Genomic DNA, 20,386 nt, shown 5'->3' with positions numbered 1-20,386 from the left:
AATATTGATTTTCATATTGTTGAATAGATGAACTACTCTTCCATTCCCAGGACAAATACCCTTTGTCATGATATACATTCCTATGAATATGCTGCTATATTGTTTGTTAGTATAGATGATCCCTATTTTGGGGGCACCTGGGTGGCTCAGTCGTTAAGCGTCTGCCTTCGGCTCAGGTCATGATCCCAGGGTCCTAGAGTCGAGCCCTGCTCAGTGGGAAGCCTGCTTCTCCTTCTCCCACTCCCCCTGCTTGTGTTCCTGCTCTCGCTATCTCTCTCTCTCTGTCACATAAATAAATAAAATCTTTAAAAAAAAAAAAGTTTAGATGATCCCTATTTTTTGCAGGTTCCATATTTGTGAATTTGCCTACTTGCTAAAATTTATTTCTAAGGCCAAATTGATAATTGTGGTGCTTTTGTGGACAGGTACAGAGTGGCAAAAATCTTGAGTTGCCTGATGCACATGTTGCCAGCTGATGTTGAACAAGGGTGATGCTTAACCAACTGCACCACCCAGGCTCCCCCTAGAATTCCATCTTTATACATTGTATGCCTATTAACCTAGATTTAAAATTACTGTTTTATATGTTTGTATCTTAAATCATACAGGAAAAAAGGATTTATAAGCCAAAAATATAATATTACTGGCTCTTATATTTATGAATGAAGCTACCTTTACTATTGTTCTTTATTTCTTCATATGGCTTCAAGTTACTGTTTAGTGTCTTTTCATTTTATTTATTTTTTTAAAAGATTTTATTTATTTAGTCGAGAGAGTGAGAATGAGAGAGAGAGAGCATGAGAGGGGGAAGGGGGCAGAGAGAGAAGCAGACTCCCTGCTGAGCAGGGAGCCCGATGTGGGACTTGATCCTGGGACTACAGGATTATGACCTGAGCTGAAGGCAGTTGCTTAACCAACTGAGCCACCCAGGCTCCCATGTCTTTTCATTTTAGCATGGAGAACTTTCTTTAGCATTTCTTGCTCCTTCAGTTTTTGTTTAGGAGTGTCTTAATTTCTCCTTTGGTTTTGAAGGACAGTTTTGCTGGGTATAGAATTCTTGGTTGACAGTTTTTTCTTCTATCATCAGATTCTGCGCCCTTCCTAGGGTTTGTTGCTTTTTATTATAGGTTGTTGTTTGCTTGTTTAGTGAGTTTTCTAAACTATTTTTGTAAAGTCTGTATTCTTTGTCATGTGTGGCCTCTGAAGTTGGGTGTTCTGTCTTTTCCTTCCCAGCGTTTTTGTTCTGTCTGTTCCTTGTCCCAGTTGTTGTCCCTTGCCCCAGGCTGCTGCATCAATTAAATGATTTCAGTAAAAGAATGAGAATGTTCCAGGTCCAGTGAAACCAAGGCAAGCCTTTGTGCCAATCCTTCACGTGGCTGCCAGATAGGTTGTGAAACCCAGCATCACAATTCTTTGAGAATAAGATCTGTATTGCTTTCTCTGGCATTAGGATTGCCAGTTGCTGTCCTCAAAGCCACTACTGATTTGGGATGTAAGAGATGGTAGACAGGCAATTTAAAATGCCACAGCATTCTCTTACTACAAAGCAGCAACTTCTTTTTTCACTAATCCTTGCCCTAGTTTTTGTAAGGTTGTTTTTTTTTTATTAGATTCCAGAGTTCTGTAAAAGTTGATTCTGACATGATCTGCCAGCTCATATTAATTGGTTTTTTTTGGATGGATGGAGCCCTAGAATTCCCTACTCTGCCAGAAATCCCTGATGTGGGGATTTTTCAGGATATCATTAACCACTAGTAAGGAAATTGGGAGGCAGGGAATTGATTTATGGGCATGGGAGAGGTTATTTTTATTTGGACATGTGTGTTGTAGTTGAGGTGCTGATAGTACAATCTGTAGATGTCTAGTGACAGTTGGAATTGTAGTGCTTGAATTCCAGAAAGAGCTTAGACCTGCAAAGAGACCTTGGAACCTTCTATACAGAAGTTACAGAAAATAAAAGTATAAGATATCCTTGAAGTAGAAAGGAAGTCCAGGCATCATATCTTGGGAAACACTTTCAACTGAGGAATCTATTCACCTTTTCATTCAGCAAACATTCACTTGTTCCTATTGTGTGGGTGCTGGAGATAACAAAGGTATTAATATCCAATTTTCTGCCAGGAAACTCACTCTCATATTAAGGAAGGCAAGAAAATAAGTACAATACAATTTTATAACAAGGTTTAGAGGAGCCCAGACAGAGATACACAAGAATATCTAAAAAGGTAAGACAGGAGACTCTCAAGGGAGTTAAAGGAGAAAACAACAGAATAATCTATGATCTTGGTTGCTGCATAGAGAGTTTAAAAAGAATGAGGGCTCTAAAGGTACTGATTGGGCAGTAAAGAGATGACACAGTTTTTATAAGAATGGCTTAATTGAGTAGTTTGGTAGAATGGTAGAGATTAAAGGACCAGATCATAAGGAGTTAGGAGTGAATGAATGGTGAAGAGGTTGAAGGAAAAAAAGAGGCAGCTTTTTAAAGAATGGTGTAATTCAAAAGGAGTAGCAGAATTGAAGTAACTTTATTTTGGAATAGAAGTGATCTGTATGATTTTAGACAGTAGAAGGGACTGAGTAGGAGGGAAACAAGGATGGCCAAGAGTCCCAAAAGAGGCAGGAAAGGTGATATTTAAAAACCCAGGAGGATCAGAGATTGGAAACTTGCATGAAGAAAAAGAGTGAGGGTAATAAGAAAGAGTTTTGAGATTGTGGGAAGGTACAAGAAGTTTTATCTAGGAATGCCTCTGTTTTCTCAGTAAAAGCAGAACACAAAGTCGTGTGCTAAGAAATGATCAGTAGTGAAAACACATGACAAAAATTGACGTAGCATACATTTATGATGGTAGTACCATGTGGTGCTTTTCTCATTTCTTTCAACAAATATATATTAAGCATCTACTGTATACTAAGCACTGTATGAGATCCTTGGTGTTATATCTGTGAACAAAGTAAACAAAAATCCCTGCTCTTCTGTAGCTTGCATGTGAACAGGGTGAGGGTAGGCAAACAAGGAAATAATGTATTATTTTAAAATAAACATAATGAGGAAAATAGAGCAATATGAACCTGGGAACTAAGAAAGCAAATGGAAGGATTACCCAGACATAACTACAATCTTATATTACATATCAAGTTGTAATTTATTGTTCTATTTCCATACAGCTAATTGCAAAATTAGGCTGATAAAAGTAAGACAAGAATATGTACTTAGATTGTAGATATGAGAGAAATAATCTATATTTACATTTGGAAGAAATTTTGTTAAATTTAGGAAAACTGTCATTATGTTATACAATTATTTCAACACCTTTGAGAGAAAAGTGAGAAGGTAAACTGTCATGTAATAACTGCATTTACATGTTTGGTTATGAAAAGAATTTGTGAAGGAAGTCAAAAGGTACAACTTCCAATTATAAAATAAGTCATGAAGATGTAAAATAAAGGAAAAAAAGAAATTTGTTATCTACAAGTTTAAAGGCTGAAAGAGCTACAGAGGTGAAGATCCTTTTTAAAGAATGAATAAATTGGGTTTTTTGGTTTTCATTATCTTATATTCTCTTCTTACTACTCTTTTTTTATGTGAACAGGCATTGGAAAAGTGAAAAGAAAACATAGTGTGCCAGATTCTGCATCTCCTGCTGATGATAGCTTTGTTGACCCAGGGGAACGTCTCTATGACCTCAACATGCCTGCTTATGTGAAATTTAACTACATGGCAGAGAGAGAGGATGAATTATCATTGATAAAAGGGACAAAGGTGATCGTCATGGAGAAATGCAGTGATGGGTGGTGGCGGGGTAGCTACAATGGACAAGTTGGATGGTTCCCTTCAAACTATGTAACTGAGGAAGGTGACAGTCCTTTGGGTGACCATGTGGGTTCTCTGTCAGAGAAATTAGCAGCAGTTGTCAATAACCTAAATACCGGGCAAGTGTTGCATGTGGTACAGGCTCTTTACCCATTCAGTTCGTCCAATGATGAAGAACTTAATTTTGAGAAAGGAGATGTAATGGATGTTATTGAAAAGCCTGAAAATGACCCTGAATGGTGGAAATGCAGGAAGATCAATGGAATGGTTGGTCTGGTGCCAAAAAACTATGTTACCATTATGCAGAATAATCCATTAACCTCAGGTTTGGAACCATCACCTCCGCAGTGTGATTACATTAGGCCTTCACTCACTGGAAAGTTTGCTGGCAATCCATGGTATTATGGGAAAGTCACCAGGCATCAAGCAGAAATGGCATTAAATGAAAGAGGGCATGAAGGTGATTTCCTCATTCGTGATAGTGAATCTTCGGTAAGTTGGTTTTCAAATAAATGGAAATAGAGCTCTGAGTATTAAAAAAATAATAGAAGATTGGAAGCGTTAAGTTTCTTCCCTAAAATTAACCAGGTGATAAGTTGGGACATACATTTAGATGTTCTGAACCTGAAATCAGTGTTCTTTATAGTTGTATTTATTTTAGATAAAATATAGCCCTAGCAGTGATAACTACACTGGATTATTTGGCCTTGTTTAATTCTGTTTGTCTTGCCTTTCTGAAATACCTCCTCTTGCGTTAAACTGAAAGATGGAGAAAACTGAACCATGGCTTCTTCAGAGTAAAACAACACAATGAACTAAACTGGGAAAATACTTTTTTTTGAGAAAAAGAGAGAGAGAGAGCATGAGTGGGGGAAGGGCAGAGGGAGAGAGAGAATCTCAAGCAGGCTTCACGCTCAGCGCAGAGCGTAATGTGGGGCTTGATTTCACAACCCTGAGATCATGACCTGAGGTGAAATCATAAGTCAGACGCTTAACTGACTGAGCCACCCAGGCACACCTGGGAAAACATTTCTTAAATTGCATATTGGATGTGCTGTCATGCTTAGTGAAGGAAATTCCTAAATTAAAAAAACTAAGTTTTAACTTTCTTCATAGATTGGTTGTTTGGAAGTTGGAAACCCTTAAATTATTTACCTCAAAAACCTATTTTAATACTCACTGTATTTGAAATGCATTTGCAATAAAAGATACATTTTTTCCAATACTAGTAAAACAGTAAGAGTATAAAACCATAAAAATTGAATAATAATTATATGGGCTCTTTTGGTTAATGTTTAGGATATTAGAATTTGATGATATTTATTTCCCTTTAAAATGGTCTTTATTTTTCCTTTTAAAAGGATACCACTACTTTTCCACTTTTCAAAACATTAGTATTGGTTTTGTTTCTGTGGAGTTGTACAAAAGTGAACGTGTGATTGTGTAAAAGGTTGAAAGTCGGAAGAAAACCTATCTGTTTGGTGTGTGTGTGTGTGCACATGCATATGGTGTATATATGTTTATAAGAGGGAGGGAAGAAAGTAGAGAAGGAGAAACCAAGGCTAATTGAACTGCTTGATATGAAGTTCAGGAAATGGGGCCTATACATAACCCCTAAGAAGAGCAGGATCGATGATAGGGAAGAGTGGTGGGATTTGTTTTCTGTTAGATGCCTGACTTAACCCTGCTTTCCAGGACAAGCAATGGGCAAGAGGGGTTAGGAAGTGAGTGTCCTCAGAGCAGGTGGTAAGAGTAACCATAGGTATAGGATGTTTCCAAGAAGCCCACTGTTTGAAACTTTGTCAGTAATTATATAAAAGGAGACTTTTAGACTGTTCAGAAAAGTATTAGGTTAAAACAAAACAAAACAAAACAAAAAACCTAAGAAAGTAGCTTGATTACAGAACACTGTTTTTTCTTGTGGTGGGTAATTGAGCATAGATATTATCCAAAATACACCATTATTTTTAGCAGTAGAATTTTTAAAGTAAAGGTCTCAAACAGGCATATTGTGTTTGACCTGAGCAATGTTTTTTAAACATTCGAATTTGTTACCAGTATTTAAATACTGAGAGATTTATTATAAAAATTCAGATGACAGACTTCCTTTTAAAATTGGAAGGCCTGCCAGCATTGCCCCTATTCCTACAAGGCAACAATCACAGCTAAGTGGCCACCTCCTTTAGATTGGCCATGCACTGTTCCTTCTCTCTATCCACCCTGTCACTTGTTTACATGTCTTTTTACCCTTGTAGGCATTTGAGTTTATGACCTCTCATTAGTGTCTATCATCTTTGAGAATTCAGAACATTGTCTCAGCTAGTCTGTAAGATAGCTACTATTAGCTCACATTAGCTTATGTTTTCTCATGTGTTTCTCTAGTTGTCTGGCAGGAGAGAAGATAGCTGTTGTGCTTCAGATGTTAAACTTTAAAGGATTTGCTGTGGGTGTTAGAGCATATTATTTAAGAGACTCTGGAGTTGGGGCGCCTGGGTGGCTCAATCGTTAAGCATCTGCCTTCGGCTCAGGCATGATCCCAGGGTCCTGAGATCAAGCTCCTCATTGGGCTCCCTGCTCAGCGGGAAGCCTGCTTCTCCCTCTCCCACTCCCCCTGCTTGTGTTCCCTCTCTCGCTGTGTCTCTCTGTCAAATAAATAAATAAAATCTTTAAAAAAAAAAAAAAAAGAGAGACTTTGGAGTCTGACTGCTTGAGTTTGAATCCTGGCTCTCTTGTTAACTAGATGGATGATTTTGAGCAACTTAGCTTCTCTTGGCCTGGATTTTCTCATCTCTGAAAGGGGTTGGTTGGAGGTATAAAGGAGATAATCTATGTAAATAATTTAGCATAGTGCCTAGTACTTAGCTAAAATTTGAGCGCTTACTGTTACTAGTCTAATATAAAATGGATGTCTTTCAAAATGTTTACCCTGGGGCGCCTGGGTGGCTCAGTTGTTAAGCGTCTGCCTTTGGCTCGGGTCGTGATCCCGGGGTCCTGGGATCGAGTCCCGCATCGGGCTCCCTGCTCGGCGGGAAGCCTGCTTCTCCCTCTCCCACTCCCCCTGCTTGTGTTCCTGCTCTCGGCTATCTCTCTCTGCTAAATAAATGAATGAAATCTTAAAAAAAAAAAAAAAATGTTTACCCTATGTGTTTTTTTTCTCTTTTAGCCAAATGATTTCTCTGTATCACTAAAAGCACAAGGGAAAAACAAGCATTTTAAAGTCCAACTAAAAGAGACTGTCTACTGCATTGGGCAGCGTAAATTCAGCACCATGGAAGAACTTGTAGAACATTACAAAAAGGCACCAATTTTCACAAGTGAACAAGGAGAAAAACTGTATCTTATCAAGCATTTGTCATGATAATGCTGTCCAGAAGTGACTGCCTCACAGCTATAATTCGTCATGTAATTAAAGACTGAGAAAATGTCAGTCCAGTCATGTTTGATTGGAAATTGCTTTCTGACCCTACATGAGAATTGACTATAATACATAAGTATTTTTATTATAACTCAGCCCATACATATATACTACGTATGCAAAGCATCTGCACAAAGCAGTTCCTTATCCTTGGTCTTCTGTTTTATTGTTTTCTTTGCTGTTTTTCTCTTTGCTTCTAATATTAAGGTTTTATATTTTGAAAAAAATAATGCAGATCAAAAGTCTTTACATGGAAGAATTTATTGGTTTATTTTCTTTATTTCCTTGTACGAGCACCATATTAGTCACTTCTGCAATGGTTTCTCTTCATATAAAATTATTATATCAGTATATGGCATATGCTAAAATAAATTTCTTGGACAATGTTTTTTTCTGTGACTAAATAGCAATAATAAATGGAAAATTAGAAATTATTTTCAGGTATTTGTTGTAAGCCATTGTAAATATCAAGTATGTCGTGTCTGCCATTTCAAAAAATTTATTCATTGTCTTCATTGTAAAGCAAAACAAATAGGACATACGTTTGAAAACGTATCTTGTACACTTTTAATTTACAGCTGTTGGAAACAAAAATCTCTAAATTTCTAGGATTTTTGGGGGGGGTGCTTCTTATCTGGTTATTCAAGAGAATAAAGCAGTCTCTGAGATATTTAGCCTTTCAAACTGTAAATGGATGCTCTAGTGTTACATATTACTTTTTCCCCTAGTGTTATTTTACCAAAGCATCTTGTATTGGGGTATATCTGTGTCAGTGTGAAAAAAGCTGTGGCCACATATTGGGGAAATAGGAGGCAGTGAGATACTTGGTTTCCCTCCCACCTCTAAACATCAGTAATTATCAGGCATAGTATTTCTACTATTTTCATTTCCTCCTTTCAGCTTTGGGTTTTGTTGACTAAGACACTAAAATGGATTATACCTGAGGAAAAGATGGGAAGTGCCAAATGGTTAGAGAAAGTTATTTTTAAAATCTACTTTTTGGAGGGTTTCTGTTATGTTTTTGTTTACTAAGCAGAAGTTTGGGTGTATGGGTGAGAGGCTTTTATGGAGTATTGAATCTACTTCTGCAGGTCATAGAAGAAAACAACTGTATTTTGTGACCCCCCCCCCCCCATTATTAATTCTGGAATTTAAATTTAAGCAAAGTAACCTTCAATATTTTAATTAAAATACTTACTAAAACCATATAACTTAGTAGGAAATCATATGGTATTTTCAAAAATTTCCCCAGTGCTGCCTAAGCAAATGAATGTTTTCTGTTCTTTAATATGTTATAGATAAGTATTTAATATACCAATATTACTGATGTTAAAATTGAAGTTGTCTAATTCCTGAGGTTTTTAGTTTGGGGTTTTTTTTTTAATATTAAATATTTAGTTCTTTAAATCTTAAAATCATTTAAGACTGACATTGCCACTGGGTGGCAGCCCTGGCTTCTCCCACTAAGCAACAGGAGTTAGCAAATATAATTAAGACTTTGATGTACAATTTTTCATTTTCATTACATCCGCTTTTAAAGCCTTTTAGTTCATATTTCATTATCTTTGTCAGTCTCCCTTTGTTTATTGAAATGATTATTAGTAGACAGTGTAATAGAAATAAAAGTCGTGTGCTTACCTTTTTTGCTGTAAAATCACTTGAATATAAGTTGAAAATAGTTTCAAAGTGTTAAAATATGACTAGGTAGTAAACATCTTTTTATTTAAACAAACATTTGATGATGCTTTCTTTTTCTCCATTTTTCCCCCCCCAGTCTTCCTTTTTTTTTAAGAGGTTTGTTTAAAAAAAAAAGCAATTAATCTTTTGTATCACAGACATGAACTGTATTTATAGCAAACCCCACTGAGCTTATGTTAAGGATTTTGAGAAAGCAGCTAGGAATGGAGTAGCACTGGAAGTAGATTGCACGTTTCTGTGCCATAATTAGATTCATAATAACTAGAGAGTTCCCAGATAGCCCACATGACCATTTAACAAGCACTGCATTTACTTATCTTCCACAAGTTGGCCATCTGGTTGTTCAACAAAACAAAGCTTGAACAGCATCCAGGAAGTGAGGCAGGCAAACCAGGCTGTAGAACTTTAACATTTGTTAAATCAGGCAAGAGAAAATGTATTCCACACAGATATAAAAGGTGTCATCACTCATCTTTTCTTTTTCTGTTGCCACATTTTTCTTCTTTCAGGTATCCTGTAGTTTCTCAAGTCCTTCTTTAGTCCCTCTCCTGTGCATGCACAGGTTGGCTGCAAAATGCCAGGGAGTTGATGAGCCAGTAGTACCTATTGTGTGCTGTTATTATACTGGGACAAAAACCTCACTGGGAACTACGGAATTTTGTACTTAAACTTTTTATCGATTTTTAAAAAGTCTTCAACCAACCCTTATGTCAGTGACTGTTTTTATAAACCCTAATTTTACTCGAAGTAATTTTCTTAAGAATCAGAACAACCTTAAAAAACATCTATATAGCTAGTGAGTAGCAGGGCTTGTATTAGAAACCAGGTTTCCTTATTCCCAGCCTGATACATTCTGTTTGGTGACACACTGCCATCTGTCTGCTTGTTTTAGACTCAGAGTTCTGGGGGTAGCCTGGGTGGCTCAGTTGAGTGTCCAACTCTTGGTTTCGGCTCAGGTCATAAGCTCAGGGTCGTGGGCTCAAGCCTTGCATTGGGCTCTGCTCAGCGGGGATTCTGCTTGAGATTCTCTCCCTCTTGTGCTCTCGTTCTCTCTCTCTTTCTCTCTCTCTAAAATAAATTAAGTCTTACATTAAAAAAAAAAACAGTAAAGAGTTCTGGGAAGAGCAGATTTACAGAAATTTTCTTCTACATAACGAGGAGACACTTAGCTATCAATTTGAACACAGATAACACACTTAACCCTGCCTAACCCACTTCTATAAATAACTTCTCCAAAATCTTGGAAGAAGTTATTTGAGAACTTTATAAAGTTCAGTAATGAAAGGCTATTGTTGCAGTATCTATTAATTGGTCATAGGTACTTAGGATTCAGCTGAATGTGTATGAACACATACAATGTATCTTTTACTATACACAGTAACAGGTACGTAGCACAATTAAAGACAGTGTCACAGATATATCACTAAAAACAGGAAGGCTAACTAATCCATTGCTATTGCTGGCAGATGAGCAACTTGGTTGGTAGAAAAAGGCCATCCTTATAGATACAGGTACATAAATTATCTCCAGCTTTAATGCCCCCATCCTGTCTTCTACTCCAGAGATTGCAAAGAAGCAGGGGCACTACTGTCAGTGTAACTTGTGAGAATTAGGAAAAGGCACCTCTTACCCTTCACCCCCTGCCCAAACGCACGACCAGCCTTTTTCCTTGTAGAAAAGTCCAAATTTCACCACTGCCCCCTCCCACATCTTGGCTAGGTGCCCTGTTCAGGGTACAACCAAATAGGAATACAGTTCAGCCCACACAGTACAAAAAAAGGAATTGTTCACACTTAAAAATTGGGGAATTTAACATGAAATTTAGTTTTGGTTTCCCCTGAGTAAGAAGCTGACAGTACTGGAATTGAATTCCCACAAGGTGACTATTGGATGGAACCTAATGTGAATGGTCCCTTTATGTTTATTAATGTATATGGTTAAAAAAAAAAGCATAAAAGTCTCCTTTCCAACCCTTATCTCCCTAGTTCACATCTCCAAATGCAGTCGTTGTTAGGCCCTATCTTTCCTGTAACATGGAGTTTTTGGTTTAGAATCTGGAAACTTATTTTTCAGAAACACCTCAGATGCAATGTCCAAATCAACAAATTAGGAATGTAGCATTACAACATGATTTAGCCTTTCCACTTTAATATTTTGCTCCACGATAAGGGGGCCCTTTGTATTGTGTATATAGATAGATTAGATAGATCTTTTAACTGTTTCCAAATGGCTTCACAACTTGTAGTCACTTCTTCTTTAAAGGACATTTGATATAAGATGACATCTTCATTTTATGTTCTGAACAGCATCCAGTGGACTTTTTAAAAAATGCAACATTGCTGGGGAAAACCATTATTTGATTCTACTGGGAAAGCAAGGTAGGAAGCTCCTCTCTTCTGATAAGCTGGTTCTATTGGTTTAGCGAGTTTATATGACTCAACTCTCATCTTCTAAACACATGCAGACCAGCATACTATGCATACTCCACACCCTAATTTCTTGCTGTTACATGACCTAAACCAAGTCACGTAACCGAAAGGAACCGAAATATATTTTTCTAGTTTACCACTGAGGTGTTTTTTGATCTGAAAGTATACAGTTTGCTGAGACTTTTTTGTTTAATGAGTAGAACCTAAATTGAGTGTGTGAGGTTTTGAAGAATGGGAGGAGTTTCAGTTACAATCGGCCATATTCATAGAGGTAAATTTTTAAACCAAAGTGTCTTTTTAAGATTATGTTTGCTGGCCAGAGTACTTTTATTATCGAATATTTCAGAATTGGTCTGTTGCTCACAGTGGCTTAGCACAAACATTTAATTTATCTATGGTTTGGCTGATTTTTAAATGTTTCACTCAAATTAGCTTTTAAGGCTAGGTAAAACTGGGCTCAGTATTTTGGAATAATGTAAATTTCATTTTTAGTTATAACTACGGAAGAGAGAGTAGTCAATTTCCTTTTGTCCATGTTTTTTGGTACCTTTTGGAATAATAATGACTTTCAAGCAGGAAAATATAAATAGACAATTAAAAATAGACATCTAAGGTAAAGATACCTAGTTGCTTTAAATAAATCTCTGGGCTGACTCTAAGATTTGTATCTGAGACTATATAGAGAAGTTGCAGATAGCCTTTGGATAATTATGGAGATAGTTGGGTTCCAGAATGAGACTGAAGTGTTACCTGTTTTAGAAGAACGATTATTGAATTGATTTTCTTGGGCTCTTATGGAAGAAATTTGTAATCCCTGAATAAGCACGTTGTTTCTGGGCGTATGTAATGCCAAATTTTACTTGTTTTGATATGTTTTCTAGACTATAGATAAGAGGAATGTTACAGAAAACAAATACTGATTTCCTCAGGGTATATGCTAATCACTTGGTGCCAAGATGAAAAGAATATTATTTGAACTATTATATATGTATGATTATGTGTCAGTGTTTAGCTTTTGGAGATATTTATCCATCATCCAGCCATCCAACCAACTCACCTCAAATATTTGAATGCTCACGTGTCAGAGTTTTGAGCTAGCAATGTGATACTGAAGAAAATAGACAAATCTGTCTAAAAGCTGTCATAAAATTTATATTGCTAGTGATGAGATGCCTAACAGTGAAGTGCTCTAAAGAAAGAGTAGAGCAGCAGGTTGAGGAGGCTGAGAGTGAGAAGTGGGGTGTTAATTTATATAGGGTGGTCAAAGGACACCTCTAATAAAAAAAATTGACCTTTGAGCATATTGTGTGCTCCACTTAATAGAATCAGTGATGACTGACCAGGATTAAACCGGTGGTTGAGTGAAAATACAGCAACCGTAGCCATTTAAAAATTATAGTACAATCTTCACTATTGCAGAGCATTGTTTCTGGTTTTCAATTTTTTAAAATACAGTAAAATGGCATTTAAGTATAGAACTTTCAACTCAAAGGGCTGTTCTGAATAAAGCTTGATTCTCCATCTTAAGAGAAGTTGTTGGGGGATGTCACATTGAAAAAAAATCAATTCTAACTACAGGAAGAAGAACCGTTTGACAAAGTTTTTAATTGATCACACCCAAAGGAAAGAATTGAGGTTAAGGAAGGTTAAATTCCTGGTTCTCTGCGCTGGTGGCCAGACAATAAACTTAGGAAATTGAAAAGTATATTCAGAGGAGGTGAAAAAGGGCTACAAGAACCCTGAAAACCAGAGCTTGAAAGTGGACATTACATCCGGAGCAGACTCAGTGGAAGCAGGAGTTAGAAGAGTATAAGACAGGGGCTCCTGGGTGGCTCAGTCGTTAAGTGTCTGCCTTCGGCTCAGGTCATGATCCCAGGGTCCTGGAATCAAGCCCTGCATCGAGCCCTGCATCTGGCTCCCTGCTCCGCAGGAAGCCTGCTTCTCCCTCTCCCACTCCCCCTGCTTGTGTTCCCACTCTTGCTGTCTCTCTGTCAAATAAATAAAATCTTTAAAAAAAAAAAAAAGTATAAGACAAGGGGAATACCCTGTGTTACTTCCAAAAACAAACAGGGAGGGAGGGAGGAAGGAAGGAAAGAAAAATTGAGACTGGATTACAACTGTCAGATGTGCTAAAAACACAGGACACAATTTAGGAATCTTGGTAAAGGGAAGGGAATTCTGTGCTAAGTAGGGCAAGGAATGGTTATTGGAATGGAGTAATTGACCATGTAGTCCATGCCAGAGCACCAGGACCTATCCTGCACTTGCACAACCCTAAGAGTGGTGGCCCTACTGCCCCCTCCCCCCCCTTGCTTCAATTCTAGTCCCAGCCCTACAGAGCTCAGAGAGCTTAGGAATCTCTTCTTTGATCATCAACCTCCTTATCCCTCCCCACTGCGTCTTTACCTTTCCATGAAAACCTTTTCTCTTCTTGCTTTTTCTTCCATAATTAAATATCAAATACTTAAGTGTCAAGTAGTGTAATAGGAAAAAAATTCCTATTTCTAGACTGCACTTGCTTATAGTAGGAAATAGGTCCATTCTTCCAGCAGTTCATCTTCAGACATAGATGATCCTTCAACTCTGGAAAGCAGTGGAAATTAACCTGAGAAGTGCAGGAAACAGGTTAGCGGATAGTTTGACCATGTTGCATGCAAGAGACCACAACCAGCTGATGAGGAGGTGTAGAAAGAAGTACCTCAGAGCCAGAAGAGGAAGGCAAGATCAGAGTGGGGGTGTCTAGGCAAGGGAAGGTGAGGCACACCCCTCCAGAAGTTCTCACCCAATGGCAGGCAGAGGTGATGATCTGAGTTCCTTGAGTCATGAAACAGTCCTGACAGGGACTGTCATTCAAAAGCTGTGGCAGGCAGGTAGCATTACCCCTCAGTGTCCCTTGAGGTGTGCTGAGCCCAAGATGGAAGCTCTCCTTGCAGTGGCTTGTGAAAACTTAGTAGTACTGTCTTGTCAGCATGGCAGATGGGCATCTTGACAGGAACCCATGCCCAAGTAGAGCTAACTATCCTAAGACCCAAGTTCTGTTGAACAACTCTCCTGCTTCCCCTACAGCATAAGTAAATGAGTGTTGTTCTGTCTGTCATTTTCTGTTTATGGACCTTTTCCTTTCCATCCTCAGTCTGTATTCCCTTTAACTTTTCGGTCCTTGAGCCTGGCTCATGCCACTGGCCCAGTGGCTAAACTGAATGCATCTCTCCTACCCAAATCTAAATTGGTAGATCCTTAGGATTCCATATTGAGATTTGTCTATTCCCTAAAACCTTTGCTAATTTCCGGGATCACTTACCCCACTGTGCTCCTTAGACACATTGTGGGGCAGTAAGGTGAGTGTAAAGGACTTGGAGTTAGGCAAACCTCAGTTGGAATTCCTGTCTCCATCCCTGATTAGCTCTGTGATCTACAATAAATAAATTTCTCTGAGCTCTGTGTCCTCATCTGAAAAGTCGGAATTGTCTCTTGTATAATGTCTTTATAATTATGGAAAACCTTCAGGGACAATTCCTGGCAGGTAGTAGATACCCAGTACTCATTGACTTTTATTGTTAGCTTTTAACATGTGGAAACTGTGGGCAGAAATGGACTTAGGATAGAGGGATCAGGAAGCCAGGAGTGGGAGAAGAAAAGTAAAAGTGGGGACAGGTGTTAACGCCAGTATGTATGAAGCACTCCCAAATTGGGGTGTGTCCAGACCCATAGGCAGAGGGGGCCAGGATCAGAAGCTAGGAGAGCAGTGAGAGACTGTGTACAAGCAGCTGGTGACCAGAGGTCAAGGCACAGATGTGGCCACTGACTCAGTGCTGGGATCAAGGAGAACATGCACCAAGTGTTCTTGACCATGATGTAGTAAAAAATATACAGGTAATATTTACTGTACACTTACTTTGCCAGATCCCATTCTAAGTATACCATCCTGTTTAGTCCTCACAACAGCCCTATGAATTAGGTACTATGGTCTCCAATTTACAGTTGAAGACACTAAAACAGACTGTTTAAATGGCTTTCCTAAAAAACACAACTAGTAAGTGGCAGAGCCTAGATGCCAACCCAGACAGTTGTCTCCAGAGCCTTCTTTTAACTACCCTCTAATAGTTATCTTCAACTGGAAGCCTTTCTTTGCTGATCCAGGGGCCGAACCGTAAGATGGGGAGCCTGCAAAGGAGCAGCCAAAGTGAATAATCCCCAATGTATATATTGTTTGTTTTTTTTTTTAAGATTTTATTTTTAAGTGATCTCTACACCCAGCGTGGGACTCGAACCCACAGCTCCGAGATCAAGGTTGCATGCTCCACTGACTGAGCGAGCCAGGGGCCCGTGTATTTATTGTTAACATTTTTTTAAAAAGATTTTATTCATTTATTTGACAGCGAGAGCAGGAACACAAGCAGGGGGAGTGGGGGAGGGAGAAGCAGGCTTCCCGCCGAGCAGGGAGCCCAATGCAGGGCTCGATCCCAGAACCCTGGGATCATGACCTGAGCCATGATCTGAAGGCAGATGCTTAATGAACGACTGAGCCACCCAGGCGCCCCTGTTGTTACCATGGTTAATACAGCATTTGTGAAGACTACTGTGTTCCTGGCACTGGGCTAATTGCGCTTTGCCTGTATTCTTTAATCCCACAACTATTATGTAAGACATTATCTATTTTGTAAATGAAAAAATGAGACTCATGGAGTTGCTTTCTTCCCATTCACATCAAAGGAGTACTACTTTTCCTATTCACTCCTCAACCTACAACTATCCCATGAGCCAATCTCTCCACTGAAACTCTTCTTACTGAGATTACAAATGGCCTTCCAGGGGCTAAATCGAGGGGACATTTTTCAGTGATCAACTCAATGACTCTTCTGCACTCCTCCTTGATGATTTCCCCCTCCTTCATCATTTCCAGGACCACAGTTTGCTCCAGGGCTACCTCTCTGACCTATTTTTTCTCCCTATATCTCCATATCTTTTTTCCTGTGCTGGTCCTTATATGTAGGTCTTCTCCAAGAGCACGTTCACGTGTCTCCTTAATCTACATACTCTCCTTGCATGTTTTCACCCACTTCCTGGTCTCTGCTACCGCTGGAATGCTGAAGGTAGGGGAAATGGTGCCATATCCTTGACACCCATAAGAGTTGAGGCAAAGATCATTAACTACTAGAGACTGCGGCTGCCCATAGAAGCATGTCAAATTGAAGTGTATCAAGGTGAACACATGAAACCTTCTTCTTTTTTTTTTTTTTAAATTTTATTTATTTATTTGAGAGAGAGAGTGAGAGACAGAGAGCATGAGAGGGGGGAGGGTCAGAGGGAGAAGCAGACTCCCTACCGAGCAGGGAGCCAGATGCGGGACTCGATCCCGGGACTCCAGGATCATGACCTGAGCCGAAGGCAGTCGCTTAACCAACTGAGCCACCCAGGCGCCCCACATGAAACCTTCTGTACCACCCCCAACCCTACCTAGCCTGACCTCACCTCTCCCTCCTCCTTTCCATTTTTTTTTTTTTAAAGATTTTATTTATTTATTTGACAGAGACACACAGCAAGAGAAGGAACACAGCAAGGGGAGTGGGAGAGGGAGAAGCAGGCTTCCTGTGGAGCAGAGAGCCCGATGTGGGGCTCGAACCCAGGACCCTAGGATCATGACCTGAGCTGAAGGCAGACGCTTAATGACTGAGCCACCCAGGCGCCCGTCCTTTCCATTATTTTGATTGAGGTGCTGCCATCCACCCAGTTACTCAAACCTAGAACCTGAAAGTCATGTTTTCCTCCTCCACCCTCCTAATCCACTCTAAGCTATCAATTCTACCTCCTTCATCTTTTGAATTTAGTCACTTCTCTCTACAGACCTGGGAAAGCCTAGTGGAAGCCAACAGTATCTCTCACCTCACTGACCAGCATAGTTTATTCCTTGCCCTCCTCCCTCCAGTTTTGTCCCTTCCACTGTTTTCTCCACTCTAGTCATAAACTTTTTAAACCTCCAATTCAGGGAATAACATGATGAGATTTGAGGTTTTAACCCCTCTTTTGACCTTCATTGCTCTCAGGATAAACTCTAACCTCTTCAACAAAGCATTCAAAGCTGTCTGGAATCCTGGTTCTGTCTGCCTTTGAGCCTCATTTCTTGCCACCCAATCTTGCTCTTCAGTTGAACGAAACTTCTTGTGGTTTCCTAAGTACACCATGCCTGGCTCATTTTTTTCAGCATTTAACACTCAGGTTAAAAGTCACCTCTTTCAGGAAGCCTTCTCTCATCCTCCAGGCTAGGTTAGGTATTTCTCCTTAATGCTCCTATATTTCTTTGTGGATATTTCTGTCATTTTATCTTCAGTATTGATTTATGATTATTCCCATACCTATATTCACCACCAGTTGAAAAGTTACTGGTTTAGGACAGGGTCTATTGAATTCCCAGATTCTAGTACACAGTAGGCCATTAGTGAATATTTGTTGAATGAATAAATAACTTTCCCAAAGGGTATAATGGAAATAAATTCTGAAACTGGAACCAAAATCTGTGGCACTCTAAAACCCATGTTCTCCCACTAATGCACCCCACTAATGCTTACATCAAACAGTACAAAAAGATATGCAGCACCCAAAAGAATTGAAAGTAGGTCTTGAAGAGATGTTTGTACACCCATGTTCATAGCAGCATTATTCACAATAGCTAAAAAGTGGAAGCAACTCAAATGTCCATTGATGGGTGAATGAGTGGATAAGCAAAATGTGGTATGTACATACAATGGAATATTATTTAGCTTTAGAAAGGAAGGAAATTCTGTAATATGCTACAACGTGGGTGAATCTTGAGGACATTATGCTAAGCAAAATAAATCAGTCATAGAAAAAGACAAGTAATTGCATGATTCCATTTATATGAGATACTTAGTGTAGTCAAAATCATAAAGGCAGAGAGTATAATGGTGGTTGCCAGGGGCTAAGGGGAGGGGAGAATGGGGAGTTACTGTTTAATTGGTATGGAGTTTCAGTTTCACAAGATGAAAAGATTTATAGGGACGGATGGTGGTGATGGTTGCACAACAATTTGAATATATTAATACCACTTAAAAATGGTTAAGAAGGAAGTCAGAAAGACAAATACCATATGATTTCACTCATACGTGGAATTTAAGAAACAAAACAGATGAACATAGGGGAAGGGAAGGAAAAATAAAATAAGATGAAAACAGAAAGGGAAGCAAACCATAAGAGACTCTTAACTCTAGGAAATAAACTGAGGGTTGCTGGAGGGGGGATGGGTGGGGGATGGGGTAACTGGGTGATGGATATTAAGGAGGACACTTGAAGTAATGAGCACTTGGTGTTATATGCAACTGATGAATCACTAAATTCTACCTCTGAAACTAATAATACTGTGTATGTTAATTAAATTGAATTTAAATAAATTTTTTTAAATAGTTAAGAATGTAAATTTTATGTTATGTGTATTTTACCAAAATAAAAAACAAATTTCAAAAAAATCCCCAAACAAACAAAGATATACTGCAAGGAGTCTTGGTCCCGTTTTTCTCCTCCATCTTGCTGATTCCCACTCTCTGCTCCAAGGTAGCCAATCTTGTTAGTTTCTGTATCTCCTTCCAGGTTTTCTTTTTGCAAGTATAAACAAATATAAAGCTATAATATTCACCTTCTGACTTTTTAAAAGATATTTTTTTTTAACTTCTTTACTTTTTCTGGAGTATGTAGCAAAAGGAGCTAGTAAGTACCCAGTTTGAATGAACTCACAAGATGGAGACTTGGAAGAAGATAGGATAGCTGTTTGAGGAGAGGGTAAAATAATCTTGCTTGCTCACCGCCGTGAGGCTTCTAGGGACATCCAGGGTCCCCCAGGACAGAGCCTTGGTCAGCTATCTCTCCTAGGCAGATTCTCAAGCTCCTCAGAGTTACCCTTTCTCTGGAACTCTCCTAGGCCACTCCCTCTGATGTAATATCTGGGTTTGGACAGAAAGGAGGGAGCTGTCTGGGCTGGCTCCTCTTTTCTGAGCTGTCTGGGCTGGCTCCTCTTTCTAGAACAATTCAGTCTTCATGGCAACTCAGACCTCAGCTCCAACATCTGCATTCTGAAGCAAGGATGGCTGAGATGGACAGAATGCTTCATTCTGGAAGGAAACAGTGTTCCAGGTCGAGCTGAATCTGCCAAACACAGACCCTCTCTGTGGTTTTAGAAGAAATCTTGACAAGTCTTATCATGTGGTTTTTCTACGCCTTGATACCTTGTTTACTCATAGGTAAGTATGAATTAGAATATAGCCAATAGCTTGGGATTCAAATATAGGTTAAGAAGGTGAAAAATACTTTAGCAGAGTTTGGAGTTTCAATATATGTGTAGAACATCTTATGTCTTTTTAAGAATGTTTCTCACATCTTAAACCTTCATCCCCACTCACAAAGCAAAAGCCTGCCTTCTGTTCGAAAATCTCTTTCCTAATGATCACAGAACAATTTGGAAAGATAAAGTATCAAAACAGATAGTCTAAAGATTAGCAGAGCTCCATGCATTTTATTATTTATCTCATCTGGTTTTAAAAGTACAAGATGGTTATCTTGGTTTCTCTGTGTGTGCCTTGGAGATGTTAACTGTAAGGACAGGTTAAAGTAAAATAAAGATTCTAACAAAATATATATGAATAAAAAGGCTTAATTTGCAACCTTAATATTGGGTATAAGACTTACAAAAATTGGATTTCTCCTGGTCACTGCAGAAAAAGTAGCGGTTAGGTACTCCATAGCATTTTTAAAAATTTGGTTTGGGGTATTTTCCCTACCAGTAAGATTACATAATTTTCTCTGCTCCATTCCTGGCTGCGTACCTACATGCTTTGTTGTTCCAAAATTGAAGCTCCTTAGTCTTTGATGTTTCTTCATGTCAAAACACTTTCAAGAGAAATTTCTAATTTTAATGCTCCAAGTTACTGGGCGCTTTGCAGTGTTGGTGGGAGCCTTGAGTACTTTCTGTCTTCTCTTTTTTCTTTCTTTCTTTCTTTCTTTCTTTCTTTCTTTCTTTCTTTCTTT

At 38.8% G+C, this 20,386-nt stretch overlaps 2 protein-coding genes across 4 annotated transcripts in view; both read left to right on the top strand.

Moving 5' to 3' along the window:
• Positions 1–8,387, top strand: part of NCK1 (NCK adaptor protein 1) — a 74,321-nt gene extending 65,934 nt beyond the window's left edge. For both annotated transcript variants that reach the window (XM_021678760.2, XM_021678761.2), the window contains 2 exons: positions 3,591–4,303; positions 6,975–8,387. In XM_021678760.2, the coding sequence (XP_021534435.1) occupies positions 3,591–4,303; positions 6,975–7,169 (908 nt within the window). In that variant the 3' untranslated portion in view covers positions 7,170–8,387. The remainder of the gene's footprint in view (positions 1–3,590; positions 4,304–6,974) is intronic.
• A 10,972-nt stretch (positions 8,388–19,359) lies between these two features.
• IL20RB (interleukin 20 receptor subunit beta) overlaps positions 19,360–20,386 on the top strand; it is a 42,105-nt gene continuing 41,078 nt past the window's right edge. For both annotated transcript variants that reach the window (XM_021678879.2, XM_021678878.2), the window contains exon 1: positions 19,360–19,602. In XM_021678879.2, the coding sequence (XP_021534554.1) occupies positions 19,563–19,602 (40 nt within the window). In that variant the 5' untranslated portion in view covers positions 19,360–19,562. The remainder of the gene's footprint in view (positions 19,603–20,386) is intronic.

The sequence above is a fragment of the Neomonachus schauinslandi genome, chromosome 1 (genome assembly GCF_002201575.2).
Source record: "Neomonachus schauinslandi chromosome 1, ASM220157v2, whole genome shotgun sequence".
Lineage (NCBI taxonomy): Eukaryota > Metazoa > Chordata > Mammalia > Carnivora > Phocidae > Neomonachus > Neomonachus schauinslandi.
Note: the sequence above shows the minus strand (reverse complement) of the source record. Positions and strands in the feature narration are given on the sequence as shown.